Below are 17,672 nucleotides of genomic sequence, written 5' to 3'. Positions count from 1 at the left end.
AGAATGAAGGCACATTTACCAAAATATCTAAGTGACTCTATTGAAAAGTGAATCTTTTCTATCTGTCAGACAACAATCTCATTCCTATCTGGCACATGGTTTGCTTTCAAGCTCAAACTGGTACTTAGAAAGAAGACTACACACTAATACCTAAAGTCAGGTTCTCAGTCAAACCAGAGAACCACGGAGTAGCAGCATGCTAAACTGAGAAACTGCAGGAAAGAGTAAAGCGCTGGGAACAATTGGTAAAAGGCAGAATTGAACATTTTAAAACATATAAATAAGTAAAGAAAAAACTCAGACCAGCTCTATCCCTGGGATGAGGATTAAGAACACTAGAGTAGAATAGAAAACCAGGAAATGAAACTAACATCTTACAACCACCTAATCTTTGATAAACCAAACAAGAACATACCTTGGGGGAAAGACTCCCTATTTAATTAATGGCGTTGGGAGAACTGGATATCCACATGTAAAAGACTGAAACTTGACCCACACCTTTCCCCACTCACAAAAATTGATTCAAGATGGATAAAGGACTTAAATTTAAGGCATGAAACAATAAAAATCCTCCAAGAAAGCATAGGAAAAACACTGGAAGATATTGGCCTGGGGAAAGACTTCATGAAGAAGACTGCCACGGCAATTGCAACAACAACAAAAATAAACAAATGGGACTTCATTAAACTGAAAACCTTCTGTACAGCTAAGGAGACAACAACCAAAGCAAAGAGACAACCTACACAATGGGAAAGGATATTTGCATATTTTGAATCAGACAAAAGCTTGATAACTAGGATCTATAGAGAACTCAAATTAATCCACATGAAAAAAGCCAACAATCCCATATATCAATGGGCAAGAGACATGAATAGAACTTTCTCTAAAGAAAACAGATGAATGGCTAACAAACATATGAAAAAATGTTCATCATCCCTATCTATTAGAGAAATGCAAATCAAAACAACCCTGAGATACCATCTAACCCCAGCAAGAATGGCCCACATTACAAAATCTCAAAACTGCAGATGCTGGCGTGGATGTGAAGAGAAGGGAACACTTTTACACTGCTGGTGGGACTGCAAACTAGTACAACCCTTTTGGAAGGAAGTATGGAGAAACCTCAAAGCACTCAAGCTAAACCTCCCATTTGATCCTGCAATCCCATTACTGGGCATCTACCCAGAAGGAAAAAAATCCTTTCATCATGAGGACACTTGTACTAGACTGTTTATTGCAGCTCAATTTACAATCGCCAAAATGTGGAAACAGCCTAAATGCCCACCAACCCAGGAATGGATTAACAAGCTGTGGTATATGTATACCATGGAATACTATTCAGCCATTAAAAAAAATGGAGACCTAGATGGCAGCCGACTAACAGCTTCCTTGCATCTGGGCACCGTGAGTCTGGGGAGATAGGACTCCAGGCATCTCTGGCTGGTGGGATCTGCCTATCATCACCCCTGAGAGGATACAGGGAGTCAGCGAGAGACTTCTGGACCCCAAGAGGAGGACTAAAACAGTGGAAAACTGGCAAGTGGTTGCGTGTGTTCAATCCGTCTAAACCCACCCGCAACTGTAAGTTCAGAAGCAGCAAGACTGCAAACCAGAAAGGCCTTACCTGTGAACTGTTTTGGTGTCTTTGGACTTGGCACTCAGCTGAACTGCCTTGGGGAGAGCCTGAGTGGGAGTGCGGAGAACTTTGGCCTTTGTCTAGGGCCCCAGTCTGAGCCGCTGAGCCAGACGGAGCTAATAGTGTTTGGCTCTGGGTCACAGGCAGACATTGTGAGCGATCTGCCCCGGCAAGCTCCGCCCTCAGGGTCGCAGAGCTGGAATTGGGTGGGAGCTGGTAACCCAGCGACCAAGTAGCCTAAGGGCGGGGTCTGAGCCGCCTTGCAGCCCTAACCCTCGGGGGCAGAGGGAGACCAGTTCTGACACACAGGGTAAATGGATAGCCACTTCAGCAGTGATTCCAGCGACAAGCACTTCCCTGAGAAAGCTTCTGCTCAGTAACTGATCAAGTTCAAAGTGCCTTTTAAGTCGGCTGAAGAGAGATTTAGGGTGTCTACCTGCTGGGGTTTGAGAAACTAGCAGCCTCCAGTTGTATCAGAACTGTGATTAACATCTCATACCCCAGAAGACCACGTGTTGCCCAGACAATATTCAATAACATATACATACTGCTTTGTTTTTGGTTGTGTTTTTTTTTTTTTTTGGTTTCGTTTTCTTTTTGTTGATTTTGATGTTGTGGATTGTTGTTTCGTTTTTTAAGTTCAACCTTTTCCATACAGATCCTTTTTCTTTCTCAATTTTTCTAGTTTAATTATAATTTCCCATTGCTGCCTATTTCAATAATTAGAACTTCATTTTTGGGTGGTGCCTGTGGCTCAGTCGGTAGGGCGCCAGCCCCATATACCGAGGGTGGCGGGTTCAAGCCCAGCCCCGGCCAAACTGCAACCAAAAAATAGCCGGGCGTTGTGGCGGGCGCCTGTAGTCCCAGGTACTCGGGAGGCTGAGGCAAGAGAATCGCTTAAGCCCAGGAGTTGGAGGTTGCTGTGAGCTGTGTGAGGCCACGGCACTCTACCGAGGGCCATAAAGTGAGACTCTGTCTCTACAAAAAAAAAAAAAAAAAAAAAGAACTTCATTTTTGTTAGTGTTTCTAACGCTATTATTTGGTTTTTCCAGCCAATTTTATCCCGTAAAGTTTTCTGTTTGCTTGTTTTGGTTTGATTTATAGCATTTTTGTCTTTCCTCTCTACTTGGTGGAGGTGGGGTACTGTGTCTGATCAGGTTAGCAAAGAGCTGCTGACCTCAAGGGAACCACCCAACTGGGCACCCCCAGAAGGTGGTTTTTTTTTTTTTAAGGTTGTATCAAAGTACTCTACTGTACACCTATATTGCTCTGTCTCCCTCTTTCTGTGCCTCTCTTCTTTTTGTCAATATTCCTTTTACCCACCCCCTCTCCTTTCTCTATTTTTCTTTTTTTTTTTTTTCTTATCACTCGGTCCTCCTTTCTTTCATCCCTTTTTTGCTCCTCAACCTTCTCACCCTTCTGGTCCTGTAACCCTTAGTCCACAGGCACGAGAACTTAAAGAGCAAGAGGAAGTGAAAGGAAAATTAGGGCAAGGAAACAGATAAAAGAAATCACCCATGAGGAAGAATCAGCAGAAAACTCCAGGCAACATGAAGAACCAGTTCAGAACAACCCCGCCAAGGGACCATGAGGTAGCTACTGCAGAGGATTCCACCTATACAGAAATGTTAGGAATGACAAAAAGGGAATTTAGAATACACATGTTGAAAACAATGAAAGACATGATGGAAACAATGAAGGAAACTGCTAATAAAGTGGAAATTAACCAAAAGGAAATTCAAAAACAGAATCAAATAAGAGATGAACGATACGAAGAATATAAAAAGGATATAGCAGAGCTGAAGGAAATGAAACAGTCAATCAGGGAACTTAAAGATGCAATGGAAAGTATCAGCAACAGGTTAGACCATGCAGAGGAAAGAATTTCAGAGGTAGAAGACAAAGTTTTTGAGATAACTCAGATAGTAAAAGAGGCAGAAAAGAAGAGAGAGAAAGCAGAACGTTCACTGTCAGAATTATGGGACTTTATGAAGCGTTCCAACATACGAGTTATAGGAATTCCAGAAGGGGAAGAAGAATGCCCCAGAGGAATGGAAGCCATACTAGAGAATATTATAAAAGAAAATTTCCCAAATATCACCAAAGATTCTGACACACTGCTTTCAGAGGGATATCGGACCCCAGGTCGTCTCAACTCTAACCGAGCTTCTCCAAGACACATTGTGATGAACCTGTCCAAAGTCAAGACAAAAGAAAAGATTCTGCGAGCTGCCAGGAGTAAGTGCCAGTTGACCTACAGGGGCAAATCCATCAGATTGACCGCAGACTTCTCTAATGAAACTTTCCAAGCAAGAAGACAATGGTCATCTACCTTTAATCTACTTAAAGGTAATTAATTTCCAGCCCAGAATTCTGTACCCTGCTAAGCTAAGCTTCAAAATTGACGGAGAAATGAAATCATTTACAGATATACAAACATTGAGGAAATTCGCCACAACAAGACCAGCTCTACAGGAAATACTTCAACCTGTTCTGCACACTGACCACCAACAATGGATCAGCAGCAAAGTAAGAACTCAGAAATTAAAGGACAGAACCAAACCTCCACACTGATGCAAAAGATAAAACTAAGCAATGGACTCTCACAAAATAAGACCAATAGAATACTACCACAATTATCAATTATCTCAATAAATGTTAATGGCTTGAATTCCCCACTGAAGAGACATAGATTGGTTGACTGGATTAAAAAACACAAGCCATCCATTTGCTGTCTGCAAGAAACACACCTGGCTTCAAAAGACAAATTAAAGCTCTGAGTCAATGGTTGGAAAACAATTTTTCAGGCAAATGGAATTCAGAAGAAAAGAGGAGTTGCAATCTTATTTTCAGATACATGTGGATTTAAAGCAACTAAAGTCAAAAAAGACAAAGATGGTCACTTTATATTGGTCAAGGGAAAAATACAACAAGAAGACATTTCAATTCTAAATATCTATGCACCCAATTTAAATGCTCCCAGATTCTTGAAACAGACCTTACTCAGTCTGAGCAATATGATATCTGATAATACCATAATAACAGGGGACCTTAACACTCCTCTTACAGAGCTGGACAGATCCTCTTAACAGAAATTAAACAAAGATATAAGAGACTTAAATGAGACCCTAGAACAACTGTGCTTGATAGACGCATATAGAACACTCCATCCCAAAGACAAAGAATATACATTCTTCTCATCACCCCATGGAACATTCTCCAAAATTGATCATATCCTGGGACACAAAACAAATATCAACAGAATGAAAAGAATTGAAATTTTACCTTGTATCTTCTCAGACCATAAGGCACTAAAGGTGGAACTCAACTCTAACAAAAACGCTCGACCCCACCCATAGGCATGGAAACTAAACAATCTTCTGTTGAATAACAGATGGGTGAAGGAAGAAATAAAACAGGAAATCATTAACTTCCTAGAACATAACAACAATGAAGACACAAGCTACCAAAACCTGTGGGATACTGCAAAAGCAGTTTTGAGAGGAAAATTCATCGCTTTAGATGCCTACATTCGAAAAACAGAAAGAGAGCACATCAACAATCTCACAAGAGATCTGATGGAATTGGAAAAAGAAGAACAATCTAAGCCTAAACTCAGTAGAAGAAAAGAAATATACAAAATCAAATCAGAAATCAATGAAATTGAAAACAAAAGAATCATTCAGAAAATTAATGAAACAAGGAGTTGGTTTTTTGAAAAAATAAAATAGATAAACCATTGGCCAGACTAACGAGGAATAGAAAAGTAAAATCTCTAGTAACCTCAATCAGAAATGATAAAGGGGAAATAACAACTGATCCCACAGAGATACAAGAGATCATCTCTGAATACTTCCAGAAACTCTATGCCCAGAAATTTGACAATGTGAAAGAAATGGATCAATATTTGGAATCACACCCTCTCCCTAGACTCAGCCAGGAAGAAATAGAGCTCCTGAACAGACCAATTTCAAGCACTGAGATCAAAGAAACAATAAAAAAGCTTCCAACCAAAAAATGCCCTGGTCCAGATGGCTTCACTCCAGAATTCTATCAAACCTTCAAGGAAGAGCTTATTCCTGTACTGCAGAAATTATTCCAAAAAATTGAGGAAGAAGGAATCTTCCCCAAACACATTCTATGAAGGAATCTTCCCCAACACATCCCCAACACCCTGATACCAAAACCAGGAAAAGACCCAAACAAAAAGGAGAATTTCAGACCAATCTCACTCATGAACATAGACACAAAAATTCTCAACAAAATCTTAGCCAATAGATTACAGCTTATCATCAAAAAAGTCATTCATCATGATCAAGTAGGCTTCATCCCAGGGATGCAAGGCTGGTTTAACATACGCAAGTCTATAAACCTTATCCACCATATTAACGGAGGCAAAAATAAAGATCACATGATCCTCTCAATAGATGCAGAAAAAGCATTTGATAAAATCCAGCAACCTTTTCTAATTAGAACACTGAAGAGTATAGGCACAGGTGGCACATTTCTAAAACTGATTGAAGCTATCTATGACAAACCCACAGCCAATATTTTACTGAATGGAGTAAAACTGAAAGCTTTTCCTCTTAGAACTGGAACCAGACAAGGTTGTCCTCTGTCACCTTTACTATTCAACGTAGTGCTGGAAGTTCTAGCCAATACAATTAGGCAAGACAAGGAAATAAAGGGAATCCAAATGGGAGCAGAGGAGGTCAAACTCTCCCTCTTTGCTGACGACATGATCTTATACTTAGAGAACCCCAAAGACTCAACCACAAGACTCCTAGAAGTCATCAAAAAATACAGTAATGTTTCAGGATATAAAATCAATGTCTACAAGTCAGTAGCCTTTGTGTACACCAATAACAGTCAAGATGAGAAGCTAATTAAGGACACAACTCCCTTCACCATAGTCTCAAAGAAAATGAAATACCTAGGAATATACCTAACGAAGGAGGTGAAGGACCTCTATAAAGAAAACTATGAAATCCTCAGAAAGGAAATAGCAGAGGATATTAACAAATGGAAGAACATACCATGCTCAGGGATGGGAAGAATCAACATTGTTAAAAATGTCTATACTTCCCAAAGCAATCTACCTATTCAATGCCATTCCTATCAAAATACCAACATCGTACTTTCAAGATTTGGAAAAAATGATTCTGCGTTTTGTATGGAACCAGAAAAAACCCCGTATAGCTAAGGCAGTTCTCTGTAACAAAAATAAAGCTGGGAGCATCAGCATACCAGATTTTAGTCTGTACTACAAAGCCATAGTGCTCAAGACAGCATGGTACTGGCACAAAAACAGAGACATAGACACTTGGAATCGAATTGAAAACCAAGAAATGAAACTAACATTTTACAACCACCTAATCTTTGATAAACCAAACAAGAACATACCCTGGGGGAAAGACTTCCTATTCAATAAATGGTGTTGGGAGAACTGGATGTCTACATGTAAAAGACTGAAACTGGACCCACACCTTTCCCCACTCACAAAAATTGATTCAAGATGGATAAAGGACTTAAACTTAAGGCATGAAACAATAAAAATCCTCCAAGAAAGCATAGGAAAAACACTGGAAGATATTGGCCTGGGGAAAGACTTCATGAAGAAGACTGCCATGGCAATTGCAACAACAACAAAAATAAACAAATGGGACTTCATTAAACTAAAAAGCTTCTGCACAGCTAAGGAGACAATAACCAAAGCAAAGAGACAACCTACACAATGGGAAAGGATATTTGCATATTTTCAATCAAACAAAAGCTTGATAACTAGGATCTATAGAGAACTCAAATTAATCCACATGAAAAAAGCCAACAATTCCTTATATCAATGGGCAAGAGACATGTATAGAACTTTCTCTAAAGATGACAGACGAATGGCTAACAAACACATGAAAAAATGTTCATCATCTCTATATATTAGAGAAATGCAAATCAAAACAACCCTGAGATATCATCTAACCCCAGTGAGAATGGCCCACATTACAAAATCTCAAAACTGCAGATGCTGGCGTGGATGTGGAGAGAACGGAACACTTTTACACTGCTGGTGGGACTGCAAACTAGTACAACCTTTCTGGAAGGAAGTATGGAGAAACCTCAAAGCACTCAAGCTAGACCTCCCATTTGATCCTGCAATCCCATTACTGGGCATCTACCCAGAAGGAAAGAAATCCTTTTATCATAAGGACACTTGTACTGGACTGTTTATTGCAGCTCAATTTACAATCGCCAAAATGTGGAAACAGCCTAAATGCCCACCAACCCAGGAATGGATTAACAAGCTGTGGTATATGTATACCATGGAATACTATTCAGCCATTAAAAAAAATGGAGACTTTACATCCTTGTATGGAGACTTTACATCCCTGTTAACCAGTTTGATGGAAGTATTTCAAATTGTATATAAAACCAGAACATTGTACCCCATAATTGCATTAATGTACACAGCTATGATTTAATAAAAAAATGCTGCTTTGCAAAAAAAAAAAAAAAAAAAAAATGGAGACTTTACATCCTTCGTATTAACCCGGATGGAAGTGGAAGACATTATTCTTAGTAAAGCATCACAAGAATGGAGAAGCATGAATCCTATGTACTCAATTTTGTTATGAGGACAATTAATGACAATTAAGGTCACGGTGGGGGTGGGGGAAGGGGAGAGCAGAGAGAGAAAGAAGGAGGGAGGGGGTTAGGGCCTTGGTGTGTGCCACACCTTTTGGGGGCAAGACACGATTGCAAGAGGGACTTTACCTAACAAATGCAATCAGTATAACCTGGCTTATTGTACCCTCAATGAATCCCCAACAATAAAAAAAAGAAGAAAAAAAAAAAAAGAACACTAGAGTAGGAGACGAGTTCTGTGGGAAGCCTCACACAAAGGACAGGCAATGGGAGTTGAGAGAAAGCAGGGGCAGACCACGCGGTAATGACACCAATGGCCAGCCGCCCTATCAACTGCCAAAAGGAAAGTGATGAGAGGTTACTTGAATTTTTATCCTTATTGTTTGGTATCTATACCAACCTGTGGCTTCCCTCAGTTCCTGGAAAAATTTTTGGTTGAATATAAAAGCCACACCACTGATCTCTTCCACTTTGGCTTCCGCTGTTGTATTTCGGTTAATAAAATTTGCTGTGATGGCGATGGCCAGTTTGCCACGAAATTCTTTCCGCCGAAATCCTGGAGGGAAAGAAATTCTCAGAGGTGGCAATAGTTGGCTAGACAGGAAGGAAAATCAAATGAAAGGGGGTGTTGAGGAAGACCTTAGGGAAAGTGAAGGATAACAATCAATGAAAACATTTTATGGCAGCTCTTATATCTGAAAATAAGGTGTTTGCCTACCAAAGAATATGACAATTCTGGAAAGAAGTCAAAGTCTCCCACAAGATTTGCAAACAATGTGAAACATAACTGACCAGACTATTACTCAGTATTAGGGATTCCATTTAAAGGGGGTGGGTTCTCATTTATGAACATGTAGATTAAATCCTGCAAGTGGTGGGTTGGTGCCCATAGCATAGTGGTTACGGTGCCAGCCACATACATTGAGGCTGGTGGGTTCGAACCTAGCTGGGACTAGCTAAGTAGCAATGACAACTGCAACAGAAAAAAATAGCCAAGCATTGTGGCGGGTGCCTGTAGTCCTAGCTACTTGGGAGGCTGAGGCAAGAGAATCACTTAAGCCCAAGAATTTGAGGTCACTGTGAGCTGTGATGCCCAGCACTCTACCAAGGGCAACAGAGTGAGACTCTGTCTCAAAAAAAAAAAAAAATCCTGCAGTGGTGTCAAGCATTCCAAGTATGACTTGGGCCCTAACACAAGAGCCCTGTAAGAAGCAGCCCAAGTATGAGCTGGCTAGAGGAAGGCAGGCTTGCCATTCAACTAGGGCGGACAGCACACACACAGACTCTCAGAAGAACGAACGCTGGTGACACAAACTCTCAGCCAGTGGTAGGACAGGGCCAGCCTTCACTATGCCACAAGCAGGCAAAGCAGCATAAATCAGTACCTTCCAAAGTGTTCCTTCGGCCATCCCCACCAATGATTACTTCAAATTCATACTCTGACACGGGATGAGTTTTGGGATGCACCAGTGCCCGCCAACCTATCCCTGTGGACCAAAGCCAAAAGGGAGGTCATTAACCCAGTCACATTCACACATCTAAGAGCATGTCTAGATACCCAGGCATAGAGACTGCACAAAACCCCTAACCAAAAACACTACACGTAAAAAACACTGGGGACAAACCACAGAAAGAAAGAACCTTGAAGGGGACTCACAAGGGACCTTCCATGCTAGAGACTGTGATGTCCAATACTATGTCTAAGGCCTCAATAGTAAGCCAAGTCCTCAGGGGCACAGGCTGCACACAGGCAGACACCCCCTTAGCTAGTTCTGAAAATGGTCCCCAGGTGCCTCTAGTTTTCTCCCTTTCCTCACCCTTCAATGACCTTTTAAGCCTTCTTCAACTTATCCAATCCAACTTACGTTCATTCTCTTGGTCTTCAGGAGGCTGTACAAGTCCTTGGAACTCTACATTGACATGAATTTCAATGCCTAGGATCAAAGCTACTTTCAACAGTATCAGCTGGAGCTGACGGATACCTGGAGAAACACAAAGATTACCCTGGTAGGACGCACGGAGAAGGTGGTGCTTGTCAGTAGCTGCTGCTCAGGCTCGCAGGCCTCCACCTATGCATCCTTCATTCAGATTCACAAAGCCTTTTGTAGCAGGAAACATTTTCCAAGTCATGCTCCCTAACTTCTTTCTTCCTTTTGTTTAAGGACAGATAGGATCTACTGGAAGAGGTTCTAGAGAGACATGTAGGCCACTCCTACCTCTTGGGTGAGTTGTTCTGATAGTCAAAAGCTCTGAGATAACATGGGGTTGTGGCCAACAGGAGAGGCTACCTTCCATCCTCCCGTTATCTGGTCAGAGCCATCATACTAGCGTCATCTACAGTCCTGACAGGACATGACACTTACCACAGGAGGCAGAAGATGTGTGCCCACAGGTCTGATGCAAAGCTGCTGCGTGACTCCCTGAGACACTCAGCTTCTCTCTCATCCCATGCCCTCACTGACTTTCACACATTCTTACAAGGTGAGTAAAGGAGATCACGACCCAACCGTATCTTACCATCCCCCATCCCACCCCCAGTCTACAACTGTGGAAACCGAGGCCCAGAATGACTAAAAAACCTTGCCCATTATCACAGTGAGATTTATTTATGTATTCAATGTCTAATGAATACCTGTCAGTCACCAGACGTTAAAACAATTTCAGGCACACAAAGATAATAATCTAGTCCCTGATCTAAGACCATCTCAGCACCCTCCCACTCTGATAAATCCTGCCACACAGAAGGCAGACAAATCCACTGAATTAATGACCCTTAGTCTTTTCTTAAGACCAAACTTACCTGTGGCCCATGACTAATCTGCTAGGACACATGCAAATCCTCCTCTAAGTTATCTTGGTTATTTTCCCCAGCTCACTGCAACCACCACCCTTCTGAGTCACACTACCAAAGACTCATTAAATCCTGTGCTAGCACACATTTTATTTTTGCAGACAACTGTAGGTTCCAAGATGCTTTACAAATTACAGCCTGACAGATGGGCAATGCTCCCTCTGCCAGAGGAATGTGGCCGCTGTTGGCCAATGTTTGATAAACTGGCACCACTGCTTCAAACAGCACAAGGCTTAATGGTTGAATATATTTATAGGACACATCTGGAGGAGCCCAGAACAAAGGTTCCTTGATAAGGCTTTCTTGGAATCATTAATGAAAATCAATAAAAAAGACTTCAACTTCATAACACAAACACTGTCACTTCTGAATTGCTTTTCAGACTGGCCACTTACAGTCAAACAAATACCACTGACTGCATTAACTTGTATTTACACCCTACAGGAGCTCAGAAAAGCACAAGCCTAAGCTGAGCTTGGTGATGACAAGAACACAGCAGGAGCTATTCCGGCTGTAGACCTCATGAGAACCACCTTACCAAAGAAATCCCAATGTTGCCTTGCCATTCATGACCAAGCCAGGACTCTGCTTCTTCTCTAATGTGGCTGCTCCAGGGTCCCACAGCACCTTTTCTTACAGTAGCAGAGGATATATCAGACCATGTGGCAGAGAGTTTCATGCCTGCACACTTCTTCCACTGGACTAAGAACCACTAAGGATCCAGGCCCAAGTTGGTCGTCTGTTTAACGCCTAGCCCCAGCGTGAACCCAAGCACTGTAAGTGCTCAGCAAGAGTCCAAGACCTAACTCAGAAATTTTGGGGCCAAAATTTACTTTTCATAGGAGTACACTTGTGGTTAAGAGTCCTAGATTAGGGCGGCGCCTGTGGCTCAGTCGGTAAGGCGCCGGCCCCATATACCGAGGGTGGCGGGTTCAAACCCGGCCCCAGCTGAACTGCAACCAAAAAATAGCTGGGCATTGTGGCGGGCGCCTGTAGTTCCAGCTACTTGGGAGGCTGAGGCAAGAGAATCGTTTAAGCCCAGGAGTTGGAGGTTGCTGTGAGCTGTGTGATGCCATGGCACTCTACCAAGGGCCATAAAATGAGACTCTGTCTCTACAAAAAAAAAAAAAAAGAGTCCTAGATTAGAGAACCACTGCCTGGAAGGTGTTTTCTTGCTATCAGATGAATACTAATAAGATTAGAACAAAATGGATTGAGTATGAATTTCTTAGATAACCTACCTTTCCCTTTCTACTGAAAATGGTTAGGGGTGTAATTCTGCAGGAGAACTGGTTTTACTTACTAATGTGGTCGATGGCTCCAGCACAAAACTTGCCATAGAACTTCTTGGCACCCAGGCCTCGCAGATCATGTATGGTAAATGGCCAGAGATGCAAGACATTGTTGCGGGAGAAGGCATCTCGTTTCTCAATGACAACCACCTTGGCACCCAGTAAGGATAAATCAATGGCTGTGCGGAGACCACAAGGCCCAGCTCCAATGATGAGACACTGAAAAACACAGCTGCTTTCAGGGCAAAGGCAGCACCTCTTGAGAAACATTTCTAGAAAAGTTTCGTGATCTTACAACCATCATTTCCTAAAGCCCCCAAATAGAGCTATTCTCCCCACTACCAAACCACCCATCTGGGTCATAGCAGAGCACCTGCAATGGCTTGAGAATCAAGCTAGCAATTGCTGTGGACAGAGAAGACTCTGAATTATCACTGTTAGACACAAAATCAGCACATATTCCACCTTGGACAGCCCGTAAGGCCCATAGATCTGCAACATATTTAAATGGGTCATCATTTCAACAGACAATATGAAAAATCAGATGCACTCTTATATCAACAGGAAAGGACCTTTTGGAAGATTTCTAAGTCATGCAGATTTCTGTCTAAGGGGACAAAGATTATTAATACACAGTCTGGGCAATCTTAGAACCCTAGAATGGTTCTACCACTGAACTTTCAAGCACCAGAGTTTTATGTGCTGAATGAGTTCCACAATCCCCATTTCTAGGGCGGTGCCTATGGCTCAGTGAGTAGGGTGCTGGCCTGATATACCAAGGGTGGCGGGTTTGAACCTGGCCCCGGCCAAACTACAACAAAAAATAGCTGGGTGTTGTGGCAGACACCTGTAGACCCAGCTACTTGGGAGGTTGAGGCAAGAGAATTGCCTAAGCCCAGGAGCTGGAGGTTGCTATGAGCTGTGATGTCATGGCACTCTACTGAGGGCGATAAAGTGAGACTGTCTCTTTAAAAAAAAAAAAAAAAAAAAATCCCCATTTCTAGACTTGAAAGCCCAGGGAAATTATATTGAAAATGCACACTCCAGAGAAGTACTCAGGCTGAGACTGGACACTTAACCAGTTTGCATGGTATGTGCAGAAGGAAGACATGCAATTTTTGGTTTTACCTTCCTCTTGTTCTTAATAGAAGTCCAGTACTCACTCATAAAAGTCATGCCTTCAAATTTCTTGAATTTTGCTGATGAAAATGCAAATCCACTGGGGGCTGCTCTCTAGGTATCCACGAAGGGCAAATTAAAGCTTGTAAAAGGACATAACAGCATAGCCATGAAGTCATTTGCAAATTTGTGTCTGTACCAGCTTTTCCAAGGAGGGAAGCAAAAAATGTATTTTCCTTTTCCACTTCCTTGTATCTACCCCAGCAGAGGTGAGTGCACATCTCATGTCTCTGCCTAGGCCTATCTATCTCATGGAAATTCTATTTCTCTACATTGTAAGGAAACAACAGAAATACTTTGGCTCACAAAGGCCTTGCTTATGCATCCAGACCTTTGGAACACAGATAGGAAGAGGTCTGAAGCTCTTGTGGGAAATTCTCAAGCAGGTAAATACTATGCCTTACCAGTTACCAAGTATAAGAATGATGACTTTGTAAAGATGGCATGCCAAGAACCAGAAAGACATGTTCAGATAGGATGCTAACAGGGCTTGACGAAGTCCTTGCTATGTGACCTGTATCCTCCTAACAGGGTAACATTCAAAGAGTGCATTAGCAAAATAAAATGTTCCAATGCCACTTGACTTCAAGGTTGCTCTTAAATAGTTGAAATTTAGAATGTTCAATATGTAAACGCATGAAATATGTTTAGAATAGGGTCAGGAACATGGGAGTCAAATAAATATAGGTCACGGATCCACAAACTTCAACAATGTACAAGCTTGACTTCCTACCCTAGGTTGTGGCTAGACTCTGCTGGTTTTCACCCAGTCTAACCCTACTTAATCATTTTCTTCGGCATCTGGTTAAATCTTCATGTCAGTTACTCCAGGGTCTAACAGTACCCAAACTCTTACCTTGGTGTTAGTACATGCTTTTCCCTTTTTGTAGTCTTTGTGACTGCCCCGTTTGTCCAACTTTGCCCAGAGGGCTTTGGCTTTCCAATAGTTGAGCTTGGACTTGAGCTTGTGATAGAAGGAGCGGTAGTCCTTAGGTTTCAGTTCCAGGTGGTCACAGAGGTCTTGGAAAGCCTTGAGAGTTCCTTTGCAAGTGGTGGCCTGGACAAACCGGTCGAAGAGGACATGAGCTTGGTTCATTGTCTCATGCTTCCTCTCCTCCATGCTGCCCACCCTCAGCAACCCTCCAGAGAGGGCTGCGAGATGGCCGTGGATCCACCTGACACTGTCACGTTAATCTAACATAGAGAGAAAGATAAAAAAATGGTTAATATTTCTGTCTCTACAAACAGTTTCTAGGGGCCATACTCATTTTCACATGGGGGTTCCCAAGAGTTAACACATTCACTCAACAACTATATACTGCACACCTGCAAGACTCCAGGCCCTCTCCAGACACTGCGGATGGAGAAATGGTAAGATACCTCTTGCTTTCAAGGATCTTACAGTCTTGAAGATGAGACAGACACACAAGCAGAATGTTTCAATGTCCTATACTCAGTGCCACTACAGAGATAGGCACAAGGGTCTGGGGAACACAGAGAAAGAGAATCTAAATCACAGGGAAGCAAGGTCCCCACTGAAGATGAGCCTCTAAGAGGTGATAGCTAAGTCTTTCAGATAAACTTTAGCCAGGCAGGGAAGAAGTGAGGATACAGGAAAGTAAAGCAGACAGGCCTGTGAGTGACTTGTGCAGACCAAAGAGTCACTCACAGATCCCCAGGTTTCCAGCTTAGGCTGCTGAGTAAACAGCAACAGCAGATGGGTGAAAGATTAAAGGTAGAACTGCCCTGTCATGAGGGTGCAGTGGGAGCTCCCTTTCCACCTGTTCCGCTCGAACTCCCCAAGTGCACATGCTCACTAGGGGGTTGGGTATGAGCATGAATCTTTGGAAGTGGCTAGTGACGCAGATCCATATTTGGAGTCACAGGCACACAGGCGGTGGCTGAACCTATTACAAAGCAGGTAAGGTCAACAAGGAGAGTCTGTGGAGAGAAAAGAGCTGTAGGGTTCTGGACGAGGCCTGGGAAGCAGTAACCAAGAAGAGGCTGCAGAGAAAGACAAGCCCTCTAAAAATATGAGAAGTGGTGAAGAAAGGCCTAAAGAGACCCAAGGGTGGTACCATCAAAGTCTAAGAAGCAGAAAGGTCAGAAGTGGCAAAGTCAGTGGGGATTTAAAGAACCCAAAAAGTACTGCCACTGTGTGTGGTGGTACAGTGTGGGGATATTTTATAGCCTTTTTATTTTGCCCACAATTACATTTGAGAATAACATTCATCATATCTATAACTTCTATTTACCAAAAATATCCAAACACCTACCATCCCACATGTCTGTTGGGCAGAGGCTTGAAAATAGAAGATGGCAAGATACATGCTCCTTCACCCACTCACCACCTTGGCCCTGCCCCATCATTTGTGTACCACACTCTATGACTGCCACTACAGATTGTATTACTGGGAGGTAGGTAACAAATGGCCAGAGAGCAGAACTAAGCCATTGGAGAACGGAGAGCAGATTGAAGCAGTGGGATAAGCATGGCCATGGCACTGAGCCCACACGTGCCAGACCCTGGCTGCATGACTCTGGTTAGTCACTTTGTCTCACAAGACCTCAACTGCTCGTGTGAGATAAGGAAGTTAGACCGGTGATCTCTAACTCACGTCCAGTCCTAAAGTCCTCCAAGTTCGGTGCTGAGAAAAGCATGGGCACAGCACTCACACTTGGTGCTCTAGGCAATTTATCACAGATCTATCACCAACTAACCACTAATGTGAACACGGCTGGCTTGGGACTTTGCGTTAAAGAGGACTTACCATTGGGGATGGAGGCACAAGAGGAAGGGGTGTGAAAGCAAAACACGGGCCCACGCACCAATCCAAGGCGAGTGGGAGCCATGTTCCAGAATAACGCAAGAGACCTGTGGTTCTGTCATGAAGCTCTTACTCTGGGTAAGTCACTGAGCAACAGAATCCCTCTGAGTGACACAGAAATAATATTGTGCTTCTCTCCACACCTCTGCATGATATAAGACACCCAAAGCAGCTGGAGATGCATCTTGTGTTTCATGAGAGAAAGTAATAACTAAATACTAGGCACTGCCCTTTCAGATACATCATTCTTCATACACTGAGAGGGCGAGTCAAAGATGGCAATTCTGTACCTGGAACACACTGACTTGGCTTCTCACCTCAAATATATCCCTTACCCAACAACCCCTTCTGGCTCTGAACAGTAAAAGCTGTACTGTTAATAAACACAGCTTGTCCCAATATCTACATGGTCAAGAGTCTAGCATGAAATGGAATTAACTGGAACATTCAGTTTCTTCTAAATAAAGGTTTATTCTAGGCGGCCGTAAGCAGTGAGAAATACTTTAAAATTCCTAAAGAGAGCCCATTATTCACTCTGGGAGGCTGAGGTGGGAGGAACACTTGAGGTCAAGAGTTTGAGACCAGCCTAAGCAAGAACAAGACCCCATATCTCTACTAAAAATAGAGAAATTAGCCGGGCATTGTGGCCAGTGCCTCTAGTCCCAGTTCTTAGGGAGTGTACGGCAGGAAGATCACTTGAGCCCAGGAGTATGAGGTTGCTGCGCACTCTAGCCAAGGCAACAGAGTCAGACTCTGTTTCCAAAAGAAAAAAGAGCCCATTCTTTTTTTAAAAGCCAAAGCATATCTCAGAAAGGATAAATGGCCAAAACGGTAGATGATTTATAAGGGTGGTAACGGCCAGATGTGCTTATCCAAAGGCACAGGAAAACAGTAACAGGTAACCAACAATGACTAAAAGAAAAGATCCCAAGGTATCTGCTGCACCAGGAGACTTCTTGATTGCAGCAGCTTTATTTGGTCTTTGGCAAGTAGATGACATTGTGCAATCCTGACCCCATACACCCTACCTGTGTTTCTAACCAATCTTCACTTCACCAGAGTCACAATGTTTGTCAAGCACTGAATACACCTGGTCTGACCTATCTCCACCTCATGTCAAAGAAGAAAATGACTTTTCTTTGTTCCTAAACAGCATCCACCTTCTACTCTTTCCCAGGATTCAGAGCACACAGCATCAAGACGTTCTTGCTGAAAACAACACAGTAAAGGTCTCGCAATATAAACTTCAA

At 42.6% G+C, this 17,672-nt stretch overlaps 1 protein-coding gene across 17 annotated transcripts in view; it reads right to left on the bottom strand.

The window, feature by feature from the left end:
* The window catches only part of MICAL3 (microtubule associated monooxygenase, calponin and LIM domain containing 3), a 239,530-nt gene that overhangs the window by 112,350 nt on the left and 109,508 nt on the right, over nucleotides 1-17,672 (bottom strand). For 12 of the 17 annotated variants that reach the window (XM_053555643.1, XM_053555642.1, XM_053555649.1 and 9 more), the window contains exons 2-7: nucleotides 14,451-14,788; nucleotides 12,881-12,907; nucleotides 12,427-12,634; nucleotides 10,138-10,254; nucleotides 9,658-9,759; nucleotides 8,673-8,828 (exon numbers count right to left, since the gene is read on the bottom strand). In XM_053555643.1, the coding sequence (XP_053411618.1) occupies nucleotides 8,673-8,828; nucleotides 9,658-9,759; nucleotides 10,138-10,254; nucleotides 12,427-12,634; nucleotides 12,881-12,907; nucleotides 14,451-14,714 (874 nt within the window). In that variant the 5' untranslated portion in view covers nucleotides 14,715-14,788. Of the gene's footprint in view, nucleotides 1-8,672; nucleotides 8,829-9,657; nucleotides 9,760-10,137; nucleotides 10,255-12,426; nucleotides 12,635-12,880; nucleotides 12,908-14,450; nucleotides 14,792-17,672 lie in introns of those variants that run through there. The other 5 variants (XM_053555645.1, XM_053555655.1, XM_053555657.1 and 2 more) reach the window with 2 other exon arrangements.

Source organism: Nycticebus coucang, chromosome 12, assembly GCF_027406575.1.
Source record: "Nycticebus coucang isolate mNycCou1 chromosome 12, mNycCou1.pri, whole genome shotgun sequence".
NCBI classification, from domain to species: Eukaryota; Metazoa; Chordata; class Mammalia; order Primates; family Lorisidae; genus Nycticebus; species Nycticebus coucang.
Note: the sequence above shows the minus strand (reverse complement) of the source record. Positions and strands in the feature narration are given on the sequence as shown.